Below are 22,613 nucleotides of genomic sequence, written 5' to 3'. Positions count from 1 at the left end.
CTTTTTCTGTGAAGAATTTCCCCTTAATTGTATCACAGCCCCCTTAGTGTTATGTTTACCCCAGGGAGAAGTAAGCCAAAAAAAAGATTTTTTTGACACAAAAAAACGTTAGTATACAGTATGTAATAGGAACATGTCAAAACCAAAACTGTCAGCATATGTACGGTAGAATCGGTCTGACTGGTGTCCAGATTTGGTACACGTCCTACATGATGATATGCCACCAACACACAACCCAATATCATGTTTCGTTGTGCACTTTTCTTTTAATATTTAGTAGAATATCAGTGCCTGATCCACACAATCGATGCCATTACAAAGCTTGGTGACTTCCACATTTCCCTGACATGAACCTTGATAGTTGCTGCACTGTGAACAGTACATGGGGGCTAACGTCTTACTCATCCTTCCACTTAATCACAATTGTTTTACCTTTTTGCCACACTGAAGCATTCACCATGTATATTATGGTGGTTCGGTCGTACACTAGCATCAGTCTCACTATCCATGTCAACGTCTGATGACCAGTTGATAATGTCACCATTGTTGGTTGTGTGATTCAACTAATGGTTCACTTTCAGTTTGTTCTAAAACTGGCTTTACAGCTTTTCATTTACACGCCATTGTGTGCTTTGGTTGAAGGTGTCACCCCACTCATGAATACTGTTGAGTTACCATAGAGCTGCAAATCTAATAGAAATATTCATGAGTTTTTTTGCAGTAAGATATTATTTTATCCACTAGATAGCAGCAGAATATGGTCCTAAGTATTATTTAGGCTTAACATTCTACACGTGTGTAGCCCAGGTAGAAATTTGCATAAATAACTGATTGATGTAAATAAGTTACTGATGTAAATATGTGAAATGTTTGTGTTTTAAACTGTTAATTTTAGAGTAGTATTCCTTTTATGTGGTTATGCATACTTTTATTTTGGTAACCGGATGTAGTAGAAAAACGGAAAGGGGGGATGAACCGGCTGTAGGTAGAGAACGGGCGAGAAAAAAGAGCGTGACGCCGAGGTGGTGTAGCGAAAAGTTTGGGATGGAAATTGCAAATTATCAGCAAGATCATTTACAGGAGTATGAACTGATATAGACTGAGAATTTCAATTAGATGTCCACAGTGTCTATCCAGTGAAGAACCACTCGTTAATTCAGTGAAGGGGAAGTAGCAGCGTGAACTGACAGAGGCAGCAGCTAACTCAGCTCAATGTGCTTCTTATGGACAATCGCTTATTTGTAGATGGAGACGATTTAGGATTCGCTCAGCAGCTCACGCACAGAGACAGAGGGATTAGGAGGATTTGTTGAATTAATATCACAAACGTAAAGTAAGGCACCACTTTTATTTTATTTGTTGCTCCTGGTGGAGCGAACCAACCGCTGAGTTATTGATCTCAACGCTCCCAAGCACCGAATCAGGCCTGCAATGTTTTGTTTTAATACAAGTTTGACAAGACTGAATGCGTTTTTGTTTTATTATAACGGTGTAATATAATTTATGACTATTTGTTTGGGTAAAAGAGAATTCCTGATTATTTCCAGTTCTATTAATTTTGTTTTGTTAGTTTATAATTAAACGGGGAGTTTATCATCTTTTTTATAACCCAGTTTCTTGGTGTTTTATTATATTTTTATGTGTAGCATAAACTATTGGTTTGGGAACAAATGTTAACGGGTAAACTACCTTTATTTATTTGTTATTACCTGACCAGTGTATTGCTAGATTTAAGTAATAAGATTTTGTTTATATTGACCCGAGACTCAAAATATTAAAGTAATTAGAGTTATAGTAAATTAGGCATTGGAGTAAAGAACTCAGTACCCCTTTATACACACAGTTAGACGGGCTACATGTGAACAATAGAGCTAAACCCAAAAGGTGCTCAGGGTTAACCGTTTTTATATAGAATTCCAAGCCAGGAGACACTCAGGGTTAACGCCCCCTACTGGCCCCACAGTAATAAATATGAGTAATAATGTTGAATACCATTATTATTTATTTCACTTACCCGGCTGCGGATTATTGCAAAGAGAATTCCACTTGCAATTAAAGTCCACAGAAAAACCCAAATGATTCCAGACAAAGTGGTGAAGTCCCACTGTGTGTAAAGAAATAGCATTAAAATGGTTAAAAAGAAACACATAAACAAGAAAAGTAGTCAAAAAGAAGACATCAGAGGAGTGACACATCCATGTACCGGAGTCGCTTGGCCTTGAACTCCTGCTGCTTTGTTTTCCTCCAGGTTTGTTTGTCTGTCTGCCCTGACTGTCTGCTTGTAGTATTTATTCTCATCCAGGTGCAGGTTTCAAAATCAGAAGTCTGTCTCTTTTCTAAATTTGCTTTCCCTTAGAAAAGGACCACTCTGTGCCCATATTAGCCTTGGAGCAAGAAAACAGTCCCAACTGGCGTAAAAATCTCAGAGTGACGCCATTTCGGTCTGACACTTAGGTGTAGGAGTTAAAGCATTTTATCAAATTTCACAACTTAACCAACTACTCGTGACTTCACTCAGACTTTGGAGAGCTCATGAGCTGTTCAAACTTGCCAGAAGATGGCGTTCAGACAGAGATTGGCATACAAAGATTTGAAAGAGATACGGAAGGGCGTGGAGGGGGGCAGCATTCTGCCATACTTGATAATAACGATTGTTTGTTGGGGGGGGGGTGTCAACAGGCACCAAGGGTACTGACTGTGCAGACAGGTCCAGGAGTGCTGTTGGGTATGGGGTGAGTCGGGTTTGTAGGCTGCACAAAAGTCAGAGAGAAAGAAGCCACTGGGAAGCAGCCAAAGGCAGGCGGACTCAGCTGAGGAAGGGGACGGAAGTTGCAATCTGTTGAAGGGGTCTGAGGTCCTCCAGATCTTGTTCTGAATAAATAATAAAGAGGGTGTCACCCACTGCTCGCCAAGTGTGTAGTCTGGATATTCTGGTACTGCCTAAATAAAATGTATTATTATTATTATTATTATTATTATTATTAAGTGGTAGGGATTAATGGCGGGTAGGCGTTAGGGTAGGGGACAGGCACATCCGAAGGCAAAGCCCGGGCACACTAACTTCCTATTTATTATTTTAAATAATTCTAGTAATGATACCTGTCATTGTTTACACATGTCTTAAACAACTATTATCATACACTGATCATTTCTGTATTATCTGTATCTATTATGTATTATTTATTTATTATATTACATATCTTACACATCAATATTACTGCTACTTCTTTGTCTTGTCTTTGCACAATGTCTTGTCTTGTTTGTGTTTTAATTTTAAATTTATATTTAAATCCATCCATCCATTCATCCATTTTCCAACCCGCTGAATGCGAACACAGGGTCACGGGGGTCTGCTGGAGCCAATCCCAGCCAACATAGGGCACAAGGCAGGAACCAATCCCGGGCAGGGTGCCAACCCACTGCAGTAAATTTAAATTCTATTTTTAATTTGTTATTTGCACATCATGCTGTGACACTGTGGACCCTGAGCTTCCCAATTTCGTCCATCTGTTTACTTGTATATGGTTGAGATGACAATAAAGTTCACTTTGATGAGGTTTGATTTTGGAGAGACGATTGCGCCCATTAATTCCTTCCTAATAGCCCAAACTTTTTTTTTTTCTTTTTGGTACCCAAAATCAGACCCTTCACTTTTCATGAAGACCATCTGGAATCACAATCCCTAATGCCTGAATCCACTTCTGTTCCTTCCTGACCCTCAATGTCCAATTCCAAACATTATCGGATTATGAGTCATGTCTGAAAGTGAGAACAACAGGGTTGTCTTTTTCTTTTGGTTCTCCATCAGGCGAAGATGTTGAACAAATCTCAAGCGGATAGTATTTTTGGTTTCACCAATATAAATCAGTCTACAGGTCTTCCATTGCATCTCATAAATACAATTGATTGAGTCTCGTTTGAAGGTCTGTAAAATAGGCCACTCTTTCTGAGAGAACCTATTGTACAAGACCTTTTTATTTTTAAATGGGATACTCCAAGACAATTTATTAGGTTTTTTTCTCATTACATGACGCATGTACCAACGTGTCTTTTAAATTTTTGTTGCGCCTGTAGGATGTAATTATTTTAATTTGTTTTAATGGACTATAGGTCTGTTGTAATTAATTGAAATTTTGTCTAAGAATACTTACTGTCTGTTGAGCCTGGCCAGAAAAGGTGAATACCAAAGGTAATAATGTAACATCCTTTTTATTTTTATTTTCAGGCAATACAGAACCAAACCCAGCCACAGGGGATGCACAAATCGGTCCCAAGCCCGGATAAATGGCGAGGGTTACGTCAGGAAGGGCATCCGGTGTAAAATTTTGCCAAATCAATATGTGGACAACAATAGAAATTTCCATACCAGATCGGTCGAGCCCCAGGTTAACAACGACCACCACCAGTACTGTTAGCCAACAGGGTGCTGGCAGAAATTGAGCTACTGTTGGCCGAAGAAGAAGAGGGGGGAGATGTGTCCGGATGCAGGAGGAGAGGAGGAAGGTGTACAGAACCGAATGAGTCTTTTGCACCTGACTCTACCTGCCCTAACATCTCACCCAATGAAAGTGTTGGTAACGTTACACTTTCAGGCCATAGGAAAAATGTTGCTTTGCAATAGTAATGCGTTGGGTCGATCACAACCAACCATTTCTCTAATTTGGACACCCTTACACCGCCTGAGGTCTGTTATGGTGTATAAAATCTACAAATTATTCTCTATATTTTTATTATTATATTTTGCTCAATCCCAACAAGATGAATTCAGATGTAGGAGGGATTATAACAAAAAGGCATATCCTTTTCCCTCACACCTCACTTTTATAACAGTTGTTCACAGCATAGTGCTAAATTCGCATTACAGCCTGGGAAAGGAAGACTTGCTGATACCTCAGGCTATTGATTACTTTATGGATGGACATCTGGGACAACAATTTGGTTTATAGTCTGGGAAAGGAGGACATGAGGCAATTTCAAAGAACTTTATTATCTGGGAAAAGAGAGATTAAAGAGTTTGAGCAAAATTCATCCATCATATTGACAGCCAGCCAATCAGGAGTAAAAAAACATTCACGTGTTGCAAAATCACGGCATGAAACTTTATAATAAATATGCCTCAATTGAAAGCAACGTCAGAAGACAAGAAACAGCGACGACGGGAGAGTGACATCAGAAAATAAAACAAAGACACGTGTGACCAGTTTTCATGCGATCGTCAGTTAACAGCATTTTCATGAATATCGATTGGTAAATCAAACGCCGCCCTGGGACTTTCACCCTTGACATCACTGATTCCTTTCAGTAAGCTTTTTTTAAGACAATTTTATCCAGACTTTACTATTTATCTTATTTTCTATTGCTTATTATTTTTCTTTAATAAATAGTAACTTGTTTTCATCTTTCTATGCTTTGTCTTAATGTCTAGAGTGATTGAAATAATAAGGTAGATTTCTTTGAGCACCTGGTGTAGCCGGAGATTTGCCATTCGCTCTGTGCTGCGAGGTTTTAAGGCTGTGGGTGAGAGCTCCACCCAATAGTAGGGGACAGTACGCGAAGAAGGTATTCTTGGCTGATAAATGGCTGATAGTCAAGAGTGCTGAGCCTTTGTACGTTTGAATATTTTCTTGGAGACCAAGAGTAATATTTAGATCTGAGATCTATTTAAAGCATCGTATGCTGTTCGTGCCGATAATAAATAAGTCTCTTGATGTGCTGAGAGAGTGACAGGCTGTGTTATTCCTAAGGCACTTGTGTGGTTTAAAGTGCTACAAGATAGCCAACTGAGTGTGTATCATTCATAGGGCACTGTTGTGGTTAGGGTCTGAGTGTGTGTGTATCTATGTATGTGTGTGTTATTATTTAGGGTGCGTAGATTGAGTAGACCAATCCAATAACGAACTTGACACGTGTAAGGGGTAATCAGACGATAACACAAGGTCATACGTAGATTTATTCAAGACCCCACATGAAGAAATATTAAAGGATCATTGAGCCAGGTGTTGATGAGCACACACACAGTATGGGAATCACAAGCGACATCACAGGATCACCACGCAGGTGCTCACGGATGCAGACTCTACCAGAGTGACCAGCATATGACCCTGATGATAGGCGGGACTGGATGGCTGATTGACAGTGAAATGACACGCTGGTACACTTGAGTTCTGCATTCAGTGAACTGCTGGAACATTCTCATTACACTTTATGAGCCCAGGGAGGTTCAAGAAGGCATGTGGAGATTCCCAGGGCACTGGATAAACAGAGCCTTGAAGAAGATTAGGGGGGGGGGGGGGGGGGGGTCACATGCTGCAAATGAACCTGTTTGGGGCTGTGCACACTGAGACACAGGATGAGCGTACAAACCACACACCGCCCAGGACGTTGGTTTCTGTGATTATCATTAGAATGCCACCCCATTGTTTTTTCTTTTTGTTTTCCCTGCTTATCCGTATTAATGATATTGGGCTCTTTTGAGGACCACACTTAATTTATTTTCTGCAATGTGCAGTCATTTAAATTTATTTAACAAATGTTGAAATACTGCTCTTGCTGCAAGCACACAGTTGTGCCAGTTTCTACCAGAGCCCAGTGTTGTGTCTTTCAATGTGTACTAACTTTAGACGTGCCACTTAGGTGACATGCTGCTAAATGTTTTGCTTTGCCCTGTCCCAGACACTGAGTGGCCTGCCTCCATGGGCACAGCAGGTGCTACAGAAGGATGGCACACTCAAGGCGAGCAGCTCGCATTCTCTCTCTTCAGACAGCCCTGCATGTCTCCCTTAAGAATGTATCCATACAGGTAACACACAGAATCACCGTGCTGGACCGCTGGGGACCCTCATTGTAACGCGTCAAACAAACAAAGTCCCCAGTGCTGTTTCTACAGCATGCTAGTCCTACTCAGGATTTAGGGCGACATTTTCAATGTATGGTCCTAAGCCCACTGGCCAGACTGAAACATTTCAGACGTTGTCTCCAGAACTTCAATGGACTACCCCAACCCACCAGATCTGCATATTTACCTTGGTCTGCAATGCAAATATAGAGAGACTGAAGCAGACAATCCCCGTCGCGGCCACTGCCCACATCACTTCATCAGCCTGGAAAAAGCTGTGAAAAAAAAAAAACAAAAATGGAAAGATTACTAAGTCGTCATGAGAATGTTAACTCTTCTACGCTAATTCTTATCACGTCTTTCATAAATGAGCCCCACTTGACCATTTGAGGCTCATTTCTTCTGAATACACGATGGGAGGCAGCTTAAGGGCTCTGGTGATGGTAATTCCCCACCGGACCAGGGGGTGACGCTGTGTTCTAATGCCTTCTCTCTTCAAAATGGAAGATTGACGGCTGTTCCACGATTGGCGTCACATCCGTTGTTCTGCCCTCCTGGAACTTATATGACTGGAAGTTCAGCCATTTTGAATTAGTTCTATGTTGTATTTAACTGCTTATAACCTCTGTAATTATATGGTGTCACCAGGGTGGTGCCCCAACTCTTTCACGTTGTTTGTCTCCTTTCACATATATTCAAAAAAATAATAATAATAAGAGTGGCACTTTCATCTGACGGGCGGAGTTTGACATTTCACCTGGGCGGGGCCAAACAAGCCATAAAAATAAATTGCCCAACGGTAATGCTGCACATTTCCATCATTTCAAATATCATAAACTGTTTGTAATGCAAAGTTACAGTATAACTGACAGAAGAAAGTGTATAGTAAGAGGTGTGCAGATCAACAACTGTCAGCATTTTAGTGGGTCATTTGCTTTCCTTGGTTGCCACAAACAAAGCCAACTAGCCTTCAGGCCTGTGCCTATGGTATGGCGCAGCAAGTCCAGTCAGGTTGGGGAGCATGCACTGGTAAAATGTGTTACCACACCCACCACACGACGAAACCCCCCAGACAGACACACCATTCATTCCCACCCTCCAGAAATGACCCTCTATCTGCCACAGCCAGGTGTTATGTGGGTGACCCCTTGGCCTGGTCCAGTCACTCGGGTCCCCGGCATCATGCCACATGGCTGTAGTGCTGTAGCAATGCAGGTAATGTGTCTCATTCAGGACTCTATGAGCAACACAAAGTTAAACCAATGGGACCCAAGGATTTTCTGGAGAGACACACATGAAGGAGTCCAGTCTTGTTCTCAGGTCACTGGATCACGTCCATGTCTCGCAACCATAGAGCAAGACAGGAAGCACCAAGACTCTAAAGACTTGGACCTTCGTCCTTTTACATGGATATCAGGAGCGCCACACACCCCTTCTCCAGTGACCTCATGACCCCCATGCTCTCTCAATCTGTCAAATGACTTCATAGGAAGAGTCACCAGAGACATGAATGTCACTGCCACGGTAAATAAACCTTTCAACAAGTCCTATGGCGCAGTGAAGAAATATAAACTGCTTTCCACGAGGCACACACTCCACATACAGCTACGGCGTAGACACGACACAGACATATAAATCAGCCTTACATTTGACCCAGAAGTGGTTCACAGTTTGAGTTTTAAACCCTTTTGCCCACCAGATGTAGGAACCTGGAATCAGGAGGTGATTAGAAGTGAAGGTTTAACTAGAAAGGCTAAAGCTGGTGATAGAGTTATAGAGGGTGAGGAAGATGAGTGTGACTATGCTACGTTTTGGGGAAGTGCACACGGTGAATAGAGGGCGAACACTGGAGAGTATTTATGTTACTGGGTTCTGTTTAGACAAACTGCATCAGATCCTGCACTCCACGCAGTGAGAGAAAAGCAACCATCGCAGCCAGTTAGGCCAAAGGGGAGCTATGCTTATGTTCCACTACATTTGCAGTGCATCAGCCAGAAATGCAGAGAAGTTTCAGCACGTAGCTCTCTTACAGGACCCGTTATTTGATAAGCCGTGTTATCGATTAGCCTGGTTCAGCGGACTGCACCGGCGGCTTGAAAGACACAGGCGCCGCCATCATCTTTCAATGTACTTGCACCCATTTCACCAGTAGATGGCACCTGGGAGCCCAGTAACCTGAACACACCCAAGCACTTTGACGCCACTTTAGAAGCATGCGAGCAAAGCTGTAACCAATCGAAAAGTAGAGTTGGACAGACTCACACATGGCAAGTTTGATTGCTGTGGATGACTTGGGCACAGACGGTCCTAACCAATGCGTAAATAACAAATACCAAAGTGTGAAGTGTTACTTTGATCTCGTTCTGTGCCCCGTGTGTGTGCCTGTGTCACGTTGCAGTGTTCCTAATGCTTTATAGACACACATCTTACCATCTGAACAGCCCAGTGGCAGTTTGTAAATGGGTACAGTTACTTACGCAGCTGTGGATCCCAGCATCAAACCTTCCACGGCAGTCTAAAAGAGAGGAAAGAGAAACTCAGTCACGTGCATTTACTCCACTAAGGATGTCTTCAGTGCACACTTGGTTGACGTATTATGAAGATCCATCAGAAGTTCCATAAGTCAGATAGATGGGTAGCATAAGAGTCTCAAATTTAGTGTGTAAATACTCGTGTGCAGAGCCCTGCATAATTACCATTAACAGTCCATTGGCCACAACAGTAGAATCCCAACTTACACAAACTGAAATTATGTGAATTCAAATTTATATAAACTGTCAAAAATTAAAATAAAAGAGTTTCAAAAATTCAAATTGCAGGATGTGGCTCAGGGTGGTGACATACTTTCTTCACATATCTACTGCACCTTTAGGTGGCAGTGTAAGAAAATGTTAAAGGAATACTGGGCCCTAAAAATTATTTTCTTAAAATGGAAAAAGTAGTCAGTAGTGACGTGTGAGGAATATTTTTAATTTCACGTTTTTGTGGAGAATGGACTTGACAATGTTTCTGATAGAATGGAAGTCAATGGTGACAAATGCTGGACAACAGCTCGTGGCATAAAATCGTCCATAAATGTCACATAATTCATGTCGAGTCAGCCAATCGTATGCTCTCAATGTGCAAAACGCAAATATGGTTGACTAAAATTGTTGGTAAATAAATAACTCTGGAAAATGCGAGCTGTGCACAAACAAGAAGAGCCTTCACATGTGATGGCGTTTTTGAAATGAAGACCTGTCTCTCCCGATCGTTCATTGGTGAAGAGTCCTGTCTTCAATTGAAGCTCTGCTCTCCAGCCCCATACTGCAGGTTGGAGTTCCTCCCCTTCACAATCATTGCCTTGCACTCGATTACATTGTACTAATAATGGAGGTCGATTATCGATGCGTAACGCAACAGATTAAGATAAAAAAAAAACACTGCAAAGATGTGAACACACATGCAGCAAAATGTGGGACTGTTTGTAGAGAGCTGATTTTTGTTGCTATTTTAATGAGACAGTCGTTCTGACAGAATGAGTTCGTTTTCTTAAATTCGAGACTGTGAACCCTACATGATCCGGAGGTCTTTTTTAAATCGTTTTTAGCTTCCTAGCAGTGATTTTCCGTGCACCAGACGTGGGTGCAGAATGAGGAAGTTTCGAGTTCACACTTGATTGGTGAGGTCTAATGACGATGAAGATGATGAACATGGATGTTCACGTGACCTTTGGGAGTCAGAAGTGAGTGGACACTAAAATACAAACGCACTGTGCAAACAGCCAGATAATTTGGTTTCAGATCAATAAAAATAAAAGTGTCATTTTTAACAATCAAAATGACAAACACATAATTAAATTTTGTTGGATCGATTACACGCTGATCACTTTTGGACAATTCTACATTTAATCGAGCCATTGCCATTAAAAGAGACTTTAAATCTCTCTCTCTATATATATAAAATCCAACGTCTGTCTGTATGTCTGTCTGCTTTTCACGAGAGAACTACTTAACGGATTTAGATCGAGTTTTGTCTATAATTTTCTTGAACATTCCGGTTGATTTTTGCGACCTCTCCCTTCACGCTAAGAATCAGAGTTCGCTTGCAGGAGCGATTTATTCACACTAATCCCAGACAGGATCTGAGGGCCGAGAGGAGGAAGAAGCGTGATGTCAGGAGTGGGGAGCCGGGCAGGGCCCTCCTCACTGCCCTGTTTCACCAATACGCGGGTAAGGCCTAGTATTTTATAATAATAAGAATGGGAGAGCCTGCCAGGCACTAACAACTCACTCGGAAGGTTGCCAGTAAAGCGAGAGTCAAAATGGAAGAACTTACAAATAGAATCAGAAAGACGAAATTCAGAGGGACCCTCCGACGGATATCTGAGCAGCAAGTCAGGACGATGATTAGAACAAAGGCAGCTGGACTGGCATAAAAACAACAAAAGATGAGAGTTAATAAATACAATACAAGCAATTGTAATTCAAACCATTGTTCTTAAACATTACAGAGTCTCTGCCAGTGTCAGTGCCATCTGTCTGGGGGGGGGGGGGTCGTCACCATCTCCTAAAAGGGGGTTTCAGAGCCTGCCCGCTGAGGCACACGTACAGCACCCTCAGAAAGTCTGCAGACCCTTCACTTTTTACACATTTTGTTATTTTTCAGTCTTGTGCTAAAATTGTTTCAATTCATTTTTTCGTTTGTCAAGCAACACTCAAAACTCCAGAATGACAAAGTGAGAAATGGGAGATTAGGAATTTTTGAAAATTTATCAAAAATGAAATATCCCCTTGACACAAGTACTTTGTTCAGGCACCAGGAGTCTTCTTGGGTTTGACATAACGAGCTCTGCACACCAGGATTTGGGGATTTTCTGCCATTCTTCCACACAGACCCCCTCAAACTCGGTCAGACTGGAGGGAGACCATCGGTGAACAGAAATGTCCAGGTCTTCCCAGAAATATTTGATTGGGTTCAAATCTAGACTTAGGATGGGCAACTCACTAAAGAGTCCCACAAGCCCCTTGGTGACTGAACTCCTTAGCAGGGAGTTGACGATACTTTTATCAGTGCAGTGTGCGGACGCCTGGTTGTTTGATGCAGTACGATATTCTCAATTCTGATTTCAGCACAAGGCTTGATGGCTTTGTGAGTTCCCACTCACGGACACTCGCGTCATTTCATCGAGATTAACTGGTGAAGAGGCCCCTTCACTGATGGTAGATCTGCCGCCTGTTGTCCTTGCTTTGTGTCCTGTTGGAAGGTGACACATTGGCACAGTCTGAGGTCCAGAGTGCTCTGGGGCAGGGTCTCATTATTGGATTCTGTATCTTTGGACTTTGCTCCTTTCAGCTTTTCCTCAATTCTTCTTCATCTCCCACTCCCTGATGTTGAAAGAACAACCCCACAAGATGATGCTGCTGCCACCACCACCACCGTGCCTCACTTTTGGAATGGAATTGTTCAGGTGATGAGCGATGCCTAATATTAGTTTAATGAAACTGGGAAATCTTCTTTCTCACAGTCTGGGAGTCCTTTAGATGTTTTTTTGGAATCTCCAAGTCGGCCTCCATGTGTCTTTTACTGAGTAGAAGCTTCTGTATGGCCAGTTCATCATCAAGCCCAGACTAGTGGAGGGTTACAGTGATGTTTGTCCCTCTGGAAGCTTCTCACACCTCCACACAAGTTCTCTGGAGCTCAGCCAGAGCAGCCATCAGCTTCTTGGTCACCTCTCTTACCATCGCCTTGTTCAATTTGGCCTGACTGCCATCTCCAGTAGGAGTCATGTTTGCTCCAAACTTCTTACATTTAGCGGTTATGGAGGAAAATCTGCTCTTGGGAACCTTCAGTGCTGAGGGAACCTTTTGTTCGTGTTCCAAGATCTTCTCTTATTTTCACTTTGTCATTATGGATTATTGAGTGTATAATGATAGGCAAAAATGGCAAACCTAACCAATAACACAATAATAATACAGCGTTCTGTCTTTTCAATTGCCATTGCATGGTTGCAGAAATTCAGAGGATATTTGGGAAGTCTTAGGAGTAAAGTAGTAACCAGCCTTAGCCTGGACACCCATCACAGGCACACATTATCATAAGGGCCACCAAGAAAATATAATAATAATCATAATTTAAATTAACACAAACATCTAGGGGGATTTGGAAGGAAAACTGGAGTACTGGGTGAGCCTGGGACACTGGACCTGCAAGGTAACAATGCTAAGTACTGCACCGCGGTGCCACCCTTCATTAAACTAAATAATGATAAATCAACAGTTTTGCTAAACATTTGGTTTTAAATAAACTAACATGAAATCAGGAGTGTAGCCTGTTTTAATTTAGGATCACAGAGGGCAGAGGCCTATTCAGGTGCAAGGCAGGCACCGGTCCTGGTCAGGGTGTCACTCCATCCTTAAAGCAGACGTCATCGGGGATGTGGGAATGAAGCCCATGCAGACGACATAATGACAAGGGTACAAGACGTGAACCCAGAAACTTGGATCTTCAAAGGCAACCATCTTTTGTTTTCAATTTAAAATTTTTACTCTTTCTACTATCAACAACCAAGCAAATTAGTTTCAAGATTCATACCTCTAAATACTTACAAGGTTGCGAAAGTAAACCAGGAATGAGCCCGTATCCACATTTTGGGTGTTTCCCTGGAATTAAAAGCACATTTTAAATATGAATTTCCTAAATACTTTTTTGACACAAACCTCAGGCCACTACAAAATATTCTGAGCAAACACTGAACTCCGCATTTCTCTTCTGAATCCAAAAGGTGTCATCCCAAAGCCTGCAGTTCTTCCTGTTTTCATTTCTCCTGTGATGGATAGCATGCATTCTGCCAGTGCAGAAGTTGCTATGCTGTCATCCTTGCAGGGCTGGATTGAGGAATAATGCCTGGCCAGGAGGCCAGTGTGATGGGAGGATAGGGGCAGACAACCTGTCAGGGCTGAATGCTCCCCCGACACATTAGGTGGTGGCATCCCTAACAGGTACTACCAGTACTGACACCCACAAGGCATACTGGGAACTGTAGTCCCATGAGACAGCCTTTTTTGGATTTCATGAGTGCCGCCAGGGGATGCTGCAGGGATCTGTGGTCCCTACTTTGTTGGGACATCCATGTGACCCAGAAGTGCTATTACTGGGCCACAGCCTGGCACCGGAAATACTCCTGGGTCTGAGATAAAAGGAGCTGCTCTGCCTCACCCAGGCGAGTTGGAGTCGGATGGATGAGGACAAAGCTTATCTGGGAGGAGTGGAGGAAAGGAAAAGAACAGAGAAGTTATTTTTTGTATGTTGCTTGTGCAAACCATGTCATACACCGGGTATCAGCTCAGTGGCCAACTTATTGGACTCACCCACTCGTTAACACAAATCACAGGCTAATCCACATGGCCAGTCATGTGGCTCTGTTTATCTGGCATGCCACCCAGGAAACATATGACCAACCATTTCAACCTGGACACTAGTCCATTTCTTATGTCCCATATTATAATCAGCACCTTCAGAAAAGTCTTCAAACCCCTTTAGTTTTTACTCAATTTATTGTCTCTGGGCGATAAAACTGTGACCACCCAGAAGGAGGTGTCACTTCAGCAAGAGTCAACCAAAGTGAAGGAGCTCTGCGAGTTAACTGAACCAAACAATAGAGCCTGATCAACGGCTCACACTCACTTTATGGGGTAGTTATATCGTGTCCCTTTTTACACAGTCATGTGTGTGTCTTTGTTGAGACTGAAAGTAAACAGGGACCACTAGGTTGGGACCCCAGAACTTCCTCTGTTGCAAGAAAGTCAGTACCTTGGACAGCCACACTTGATATGGGAAGAAATGAATGTTGCAACATAAGAAAATGTGGAAATAGGGAAGGGGTCTGAATACTTTCTGAAGGTATTTATCTTTTACTGTATATACTGGAAGACCTTTCATAGACGTCTGTTATAAAGTGACCTTACGACCTAACATTCTTAGAGGTGATTTTAATATCTGTCTCCTGTGGAGTGCTTTCTAGCTGTTATATAGTGCCTTTCACATCTATCTATCTATCTATCTATCTATCTATCTATCTATCTATCTATCTATCTATCTATCTATCTATCTATCTATAAAGATTCCAAGAGTCTGTGCTGACTGCTGATGCATACTGATTTGTGATAAGCCTATATGCCACTTTTCATTCATATGCATTGACAGGTAAGTGGGGTGGCAAGTTTTTACCGTTTACCCTATATAAGTCTATTATATAGTGCCTTTCACATATCTATCTATCTATCTTATAGTGCCTTGCATCTATCTATCTATCTATCTATCTATCTATCTATCTATCTATCTATCTATCTATCTATCTATCTATCTATCTATCTATCTATCTATCTATCTATCTATCTATCTATAAAGATTCCAAGAGTCTGTGCTGACTGCTGATGCATACTGATTTGTGATAAGCCTATATGCCACTTTTCATTCATATGCATTGACAGGTAAGTGGGGTGGCAAGTTTTTACCGTTTACCCTATATAAGTCTATTATATAGTGCCTTTCACATATCTATCTATCTATCTTATAGTGCCTTGCAACTATCTATCTATCTATCTATCTATCTATCTATCTATCTATCTATCTATCTATCTATCTATCTATCTATCTACAAATCTGCAGTTCTTTTGTTGCTCGGAGGTTTGTAGAGCTCCCACCATGCAGGCCCCCTGTGCCCTTCCACTCCCAGCTTCTCCCTCCATGGAGTGTCCAGCACAGACACAAATGCATGGAAGTGAGTCACCTTAACGCAGTACTCATAAAGTTCTCTCTTGGTCAGTGAGTCAAAGCCCACCACTGTTCCTTTGGTGAACTTAACAACTGAATGGTCTGGCAGTAATGAGAGGTCCACAGCGGGGCAAACATCCAAACTATTACCAGTGGAGCTAATGGAGTAATTTAGCAAGTGATAGTCTTTAGCAACAGAGGAGAGAAGGTGCTGAATCGTCCTGACTGAATTTACTTCAAGAAGGGAAGCCAAGATTTCAGCATCAATAAATAACTTGGTATTGGCATCATAAATCTGTGCCAGTTTCAGTACCTGATGCTTAATAAGAACTGAAACAAAACTCTCACTGTGCAAGAGAGGGCATAAAAAGACAGAATTAAAAATTAAAGGCTCATTTTGTAGCCAGCCAGTTGTGTTAAAATTCCTCCGAAACACCAAGTGCCAAGATTTGCAGTGGAGAATTGGGCACGGGATCATTGCCACCAACTCCTTTTTGAAAATTATTAAAGAAGCAGATGATGATTCTTGCATATTATGTGGACAAAAAGAAACAATTTTTCATTTGTTTTTATATTGTAATCGACTGGCGGGATTCTTCAGGTACTTTGAAGCTTTGTGTACCAATTTGATAGGAACTTTTAATGAAGTCCTGTTCATTTTTGGAAGTAAATATAAAAAGAAAACCCGATGCAGGATTCAGCTGTTTAACTTTCTGTTAGGTGAAACAAAGCTGGCCATTCTCAAAAGTCGAAATAATAAGCAATGTGGATCAGAACCGACGAATATTTGTTTAATTTTTAAGTTGAATGTTTATTCAAGAATAAGACAGGAGATTGCTTTTTATAAACAGATGAATAGAATGGGGGTGTTTGAAAATGTGTGGGGGGCGAAAGGGGTGCTGTGCTCAGTCGATGAAGGGGAGCTGAAAATGAATTTCTGATTTCACTGTGGTGGGCAAGAGAAAGAAATGGTTGGCATCAATACCATGTGATTATTAATGTGCGGAGTAGGAGGAGCATAAAGGGGGAGTTATGGTGGTCTTTGTGTTATAATGAATTATTAACTGTTGCTTTTGTTATTAATGTGCGGAGTAGGAGGAGTGTAAAGGGGGAGTAATAGGGGTCTGATGTATGGCTCTGTAGTTTATTCTGAAATTTGGTTTTCTTTTCTATTGATTGTGTATGTTTATGTTTGAGTTTTTTGCTTATGTTTACAATAAAGGTTACTTTAAAAACTATCTATCTATCTATCTATCTATCTATCTATCTATCTATCTATCTATCTATCTATCTATCTATCTATCTATCTATCTATCTATAAAGATTCCAAGAGTCTGTGCTGACTGCTCATGCATACTGTTTTGTGATAAGCCTATATGCCAATTTCCATTAACATGCATTGACAGGTAAGTGGGGTGGCAAGTTTTTACCATTTACCCTATATAAGTCTATTATATAGTGCCTTTAACATATCTGTCTATCTATAAATCTTATAGTGCCTTGCAACTATCTATCTATCTATCTATCTATCTATCTATCTATCTATCTATCTATCTATCTATCTATCTATCTATCTATCTATCTATCTATCTATCTATCTATCTATCTATTATATATAGTGCCTTTCACATATCTATCTATCTAATCCTGCTAACTACACTATCTATCTATCTATCTATCTATCTATCTATCTATCTATCTATCTATCTATCTATCTATCTATCTATCTATCTATCTATCTATCTATAAAGATTCCAAGAGTCTGTGCTGACTGCTGATACATACTGTTTTGTGATAAGCCTATATGCCACTTTTCATTCATATGCATTGACAGGTAATTGGGGTGGCAAGTTTTGACTGTTTACCCTATATAAGTCTAATATATAGTGCCTTTCACATATATATGTTATAGTGCCTTGCAACTATCTATCTATCTATCTATCTATCTATCTATCTATCTATCTATCTATCTATCTATCTATCTATCTATCTATCTATCTATCTATAAAGATTCCAAGAGTCTGTGCTGACTGCTGATGCATACTGATTTGTGATAAGCCTATATGCCACTTTTCATTCATATGCATTGACAGGTAAGTGGGGTGGCAAGTTTTTACCATTTACCATATATAAGTCTATTATATAGTTCCTTTAACATTTCTGTCTATCTATCTATCTTATAGTGCCTTGCATCTATCTATCTATCTATCTATCTATCTATCTATCTATCTATCTATCTATCTATCTATCTATCTATCTATCTATCTATCTATAAAGATTCCAAGAGTCTGTGCTGACTGCTGATGCATACTGTTTTGTGATAAGCCTATATGCCACTTTCCATTCATATGCATTGACAGGTAAGTGGGGTGGCAAGTTTTTACCGTTTACCCTATATAAGTCTGTTATATAGTGCCTTTAACATATCTGTCTATCTTATAGTGCCTTGCAACTATCTATCTATCTATCTATCTATCTATCTATCTATCTATCTATCTATCTATCTATCTATCTATCTATCTATCTATCTATCTATCTATCTATCTATCTATCTATCTATCTATAAAGATTCCAAGAGTCGGTGCTGACTGCTGATGCATACTGTTTTGTGATAAGCCTATATGCCACTTTTCATTTATATGCATTGACAGGTAAGTGGGGTGGCAAGTTTTGACTGTTTACCCTATATAAGTCTAATATATAGTGCCTTTCACATATCTATGTTATAGTGCCTTGCAACTATCTATCTATCTATCTATCTATCTATCTATCTATCTATCTATCTATCTATCTATCTATCTATCTATCTATCTATCTATCTATCTATCTATCTATCTATCTATAAAAATTCCAAGAGTCTGTGCTGACTGCTCATGCATACTGTTTTGTGATAAGCCTATATGCCACTTTCCATTCACATGCATTGACAGGTAAGTGGGGTGGCAAGTTTTTACCATTTACCCTATATAAGTCTATTACATAGTGCCTTTAACATATCTGTCTATCTATATATCTTATAGTGCCTTGCAACTATCTATCTATCTATCTATCTATCTATCTATCTATCTATCTATCTATCTATCTATCTATCTATCTATCTATCTATCTATCTATCTATCTATCTATAAAGATTCCAAGAGTCTGTGCTGACTGCTGATGCATACTGTTTTGTGATAAGCCTATATGCCACTTTTCATTCATATGCATTGACAGGTAAGTGGGGTGGCAAGTTTTGACTGTTTACCCTATATAAGTCTAATATATAGTGCCTTTCACATATCTATCTATCTTATAGTGCCTTGCATCTATCTATCTATCTATCTATCTATCTATCTATCTATCTATCTATCTATCTATCTATCTATCTATCTATCTATCTATCTATCTATCTATTATTTAGTGCCTTTCACATATCTATCTATCTATCTATCTATCTATCTATCTATCTATCTATCTATCTATCTATCTATCTATCTATCTATCTATCTATCTATCTATCTATCTATCTATCTATCTATCTATCTATCTATCTATTATATAGTGCCATTCACCTATCTATCTATCTATCTATCTATCTATCTATCTATCTATCTATCTATCTATCTATCTATCTATCTATCTATCTATCTATCTATCTATAAAAATTCCAAGAGTCTGTGCTGACTGCTCATGCATACTGTTTTGTGATAAGCCTATATGCCACTTTTCATTCATATGCATTGACAGGTAAGTGGGGTGGCAAGTTTTTACCGTTTACCCTATATAAGTCTATTATATAGTGCCTTTCAAATATCTATCTATCTTATAGTGCCTTGCATCTATCTATCTATCTATCTATCTATCTATCTATCTATCTATCTATCTATCTATCTATCTATCTATCTATCTATCTATCTATCTATCTATCTATCTATCTATCTATCTATCTATGTATCTATCTATCTATCTATAAAGATTCCAAGAGTCTGTGCTGACTGCTGATGCATAATGTTTTGTGAAAAGCCTATATGCCACTTTTTATTCATATGCATTGACAGGTAAGTGGGGTGGCAAGTTTTTACCGTTTACCCTATATAAGTCTATTATATAGTGCCTTTCAAATATCTATCTATCTTATAGTGCCTTGCATCTATCTATCTATCTATCTATCTATCTATCTATCTATCTATCTATCTATCTATCTATCTATCTATCTATCTATCTATCTATCTATCTATCTATCTATCTATAAAGATTCCAAGAGTCTGTGCTGACTGTTGATGCATACTGTTTTGTGATAAGCCTGTATGCCACTTTTCATTCATATGCATTGACAGGTAAGTGGGGTGGCAAGTTTTTACCGTTTACCTTATATAAGTCTATTATATAGTGCCTTTCAAATATCTATCTATCTTATAGTGCCTTGCATCTATCTATCTATCTATCTATCTATCTATCTATCTATCTATCTATCTATCTATCTATCTATCTATCTATCTATCTATCTATCTATCTATCTATCTATCTATCTATCTATAAAGATTCCAAGAGTCTGTGCTGACTGCTGATGCATACTGTTTTGTGATAAGCCTATATGCCACTTTTCATTCATATGCATTGACAGGTAAGTGGTGTGGCAAGTTTTTACTGTTTACCCTATATAAGTCTAATATATAGTGCCTTTCACATATCTATGTTATAGTGCCTTGCAACTCTCTATCTATCTATCTATCTATCTATCTATCTATCTATCTATCTATCTATCTATCTATCTATCTATCTATCTATCTATCTATCTATCTATAAAAATTCCAAGAGTCTGTGCTGACTGCCCATGCATACTTTTTTGTGATAAGCCTATATGCCACTTTCCATTCACATGCATTGACAGGTAAGTGGGGTGGCAAGTTTTTACCATTTACCCTATATAAGTCTATTATATAGTGCCTTTAACATATCTGTCTATCTATATATCTTATAGTGCCTTGCAACTATCTATCTATCTATCTATCTATCTATCTATCTATCTATCTATCTATCTATCTATCTATCTATCTATCTATCGATCTATCTATCTATCTATCTATCTATCTATAAAGATTCCAAGAGTCTGTGCTGACTGCTGATGCATACTGTTTTGTGATAAGCCTATATGCCACTTTTCATTCATATGCATTGACAGGTAAGTGGTGTGGCAAGTTTTTACTGTTTACCGTATATAAGTCTAATATATAGTGCCTTTCACATATCTATCTATCTATCTTATAGTGCCTTGCAACAATCTATCTATCTATCTATCTATCTATCTATCTATCTATCTATCTATCTATCTATCTATCTATCTATCTATCTATCTATCTATCTATTATATAGTGCCTTTCATATATCTATCTATCTATCTATCTATCTATCTATCTATCTATCTATCTATCTATCTATCTATCTATTTATCTATCTATCTATCTATTATATAGTGCCATTCACCTATCTATCTATCTATCTATCTATCTATCTATCTATCTATCTATCTATCTATCTATCTATCTATCTATCTATCTATCTATCTATCTATCTATCTATCTATCTATCTATCTATCTATCTATCTATCTATCTATCTATCTATCTATCTATCTATCAATAAAAATTCCAAGAGTCTGTGCTGACTGCTCATGCATACTGTTTTGTGATAAGCCTATATGCCAATTTCCTTTCACATGCATTGACAGGTAAGTGGGGTGGCAAGTTTTTACCATTTACCCTATATAAGTCTATTATATAGTGCCTTTAACATATCTGTCTATCTATATATCTTATAGTGCCTTCCAACTATCTATCTATCTATCTATCTATCTATCTATCTATCTATCTATCTATCTATCTATCTATCTATCTATCTATCTATCTATCTATCTATCTATCTATCTATCTATCTATCTATAAAATTCCAAGAGTCTGTGCTGACTGCTCATGCATACTGTTTTGTGATAAGCCTATATGCCACTTTTCATTCATATGCATTGACAGGTAAGTGGGGTGGCAAGTTTTTACCGTTTACCCTATATAAGTCTATTATATAGTGCCTTTCAAATATCTATCTATCTTATAGTGCCTTGCATCTATCTATCTATCTATCTATCTATCTATCTATCTATCTATCTATCTATCTATCTATCTATCTATCTATCTATCTATCTATCTATCTATCTATCTATCTATGTATCTATCTATCTATCTATAAAGATTCCAAGAGTCTGTGCTGACTGCTGATGCATACTGTTTTGTGAAAAGCCTATATGCCACTTTTTATTCATATGCATTGACAGGTAAGTGGGGTGGCAAGTTTTTACCGTTTACCCTATATAAGTCTATTATATAGTGCCTTTCAAATATCTATCTATCTTATAGTGCCTTGCATCTATCTATCTATCTATCTATCTATCTATCTATCTATCTATCTATCTATCTATCTATCTATCTATCTATCTATCTATCTATCTATCTATCTATCTATAAAGATTCCAAGAGTCTGTGCTGACTGTTGATGCATACTGTTTTGTGATAAGCCTGTATGCCACTTTTCATTCATATGCATTGACAGGTAAGTGGGGTGGCAAGTTTTTACCGTTTACCTTATATAAGTCTATTATATAGTGCCTTTCAAATATCTATCTATCTTATAGTGCCTTGCATCTATCTATCTATCTATCTATCTATCTATCTATCTATCTATCTATCTATCTATCTATCTATCTATCTATCTATCTATCTATCTATCTATAAAGATTCCAAGAGTCTGTGCTGACTGCTGATGCATACTGTTTTGTGATAAGCCTATATGCCACTTTTCATTCATATGCATTGACAGGTAAGTGGTGTGGCAAGTTTTTACTGTTTACCCTATATAAGTCTAATATATAGTGCCTTTCACATATCTATGTTATAGTGCCTTGCAACTCTCTATCTATCTATCTATCTATCTATCTATCTATCTATCTATCTATCTATCTATCTATCTATCTATCTATCTATCTATCTATCTATCTA

The 22,613-nt window shown here is 39.1% G+C and overlaps 1 protein-coding gene across 1 annotated transcript in view; it reads right to left on the bottom strand.

Annotated features, from left to right (window-relative positions):
* The window catches only part of LOC114664059 (protein lifeguard 1-like), a 99,897-nt gene that overhangs the window by 3,903 nt on the left and 73,381 nt on the right, over positions 1 to 22,613 (bottom strand). Inside the window, exons 4-8 of the mRNA XM_051935987.1 lie at positions 13,423 to 13,476; positions 11,153 to 11,243; positions 9,313 to 9,350; positions 7,023 to 7,110; positions 2,015 to 2,104 (exon numbers count right to left, since the gene is read on the bottom strand). Coding sequence (XP_051791947.1) covers positions 2,015 to 2,104; positions 7,023 to 7,110; positions 9,313 to 9,350; positions 11,153 to 11,243; positions 13,423 to 13,476 — 361 coding nt within the window. The remainder of the gene's footprint in view (positions 1 to 2,014; positions 2,105 to 7,022; positions 7,111 to 9,312; positions 9,351 to 11,152; positions 11,244 to 13,422; positions 13,477 to 22,613) is intronic.

This window comes from Erpetoichthys calabaricus, chromosome 13 (assembly GCF_900747795.2).
Source record: "Erpetoichthys calabaricus chromosome 13, fErpCal1.3, whole genome shotgun sequence".
Classification (NCBI taxonomy): Eukaryota; Metazoa; Chordata; class Cladistia; order Polypteriformes; family Polypteridae; genus Erpetoichthys; species Erpetoichthys calabaricus.
The sequence above is the reverse complement of the archived record's forward strand: the minus strand, read 5'-3'. Positions and strand labels throughout refer to the sequence as shown.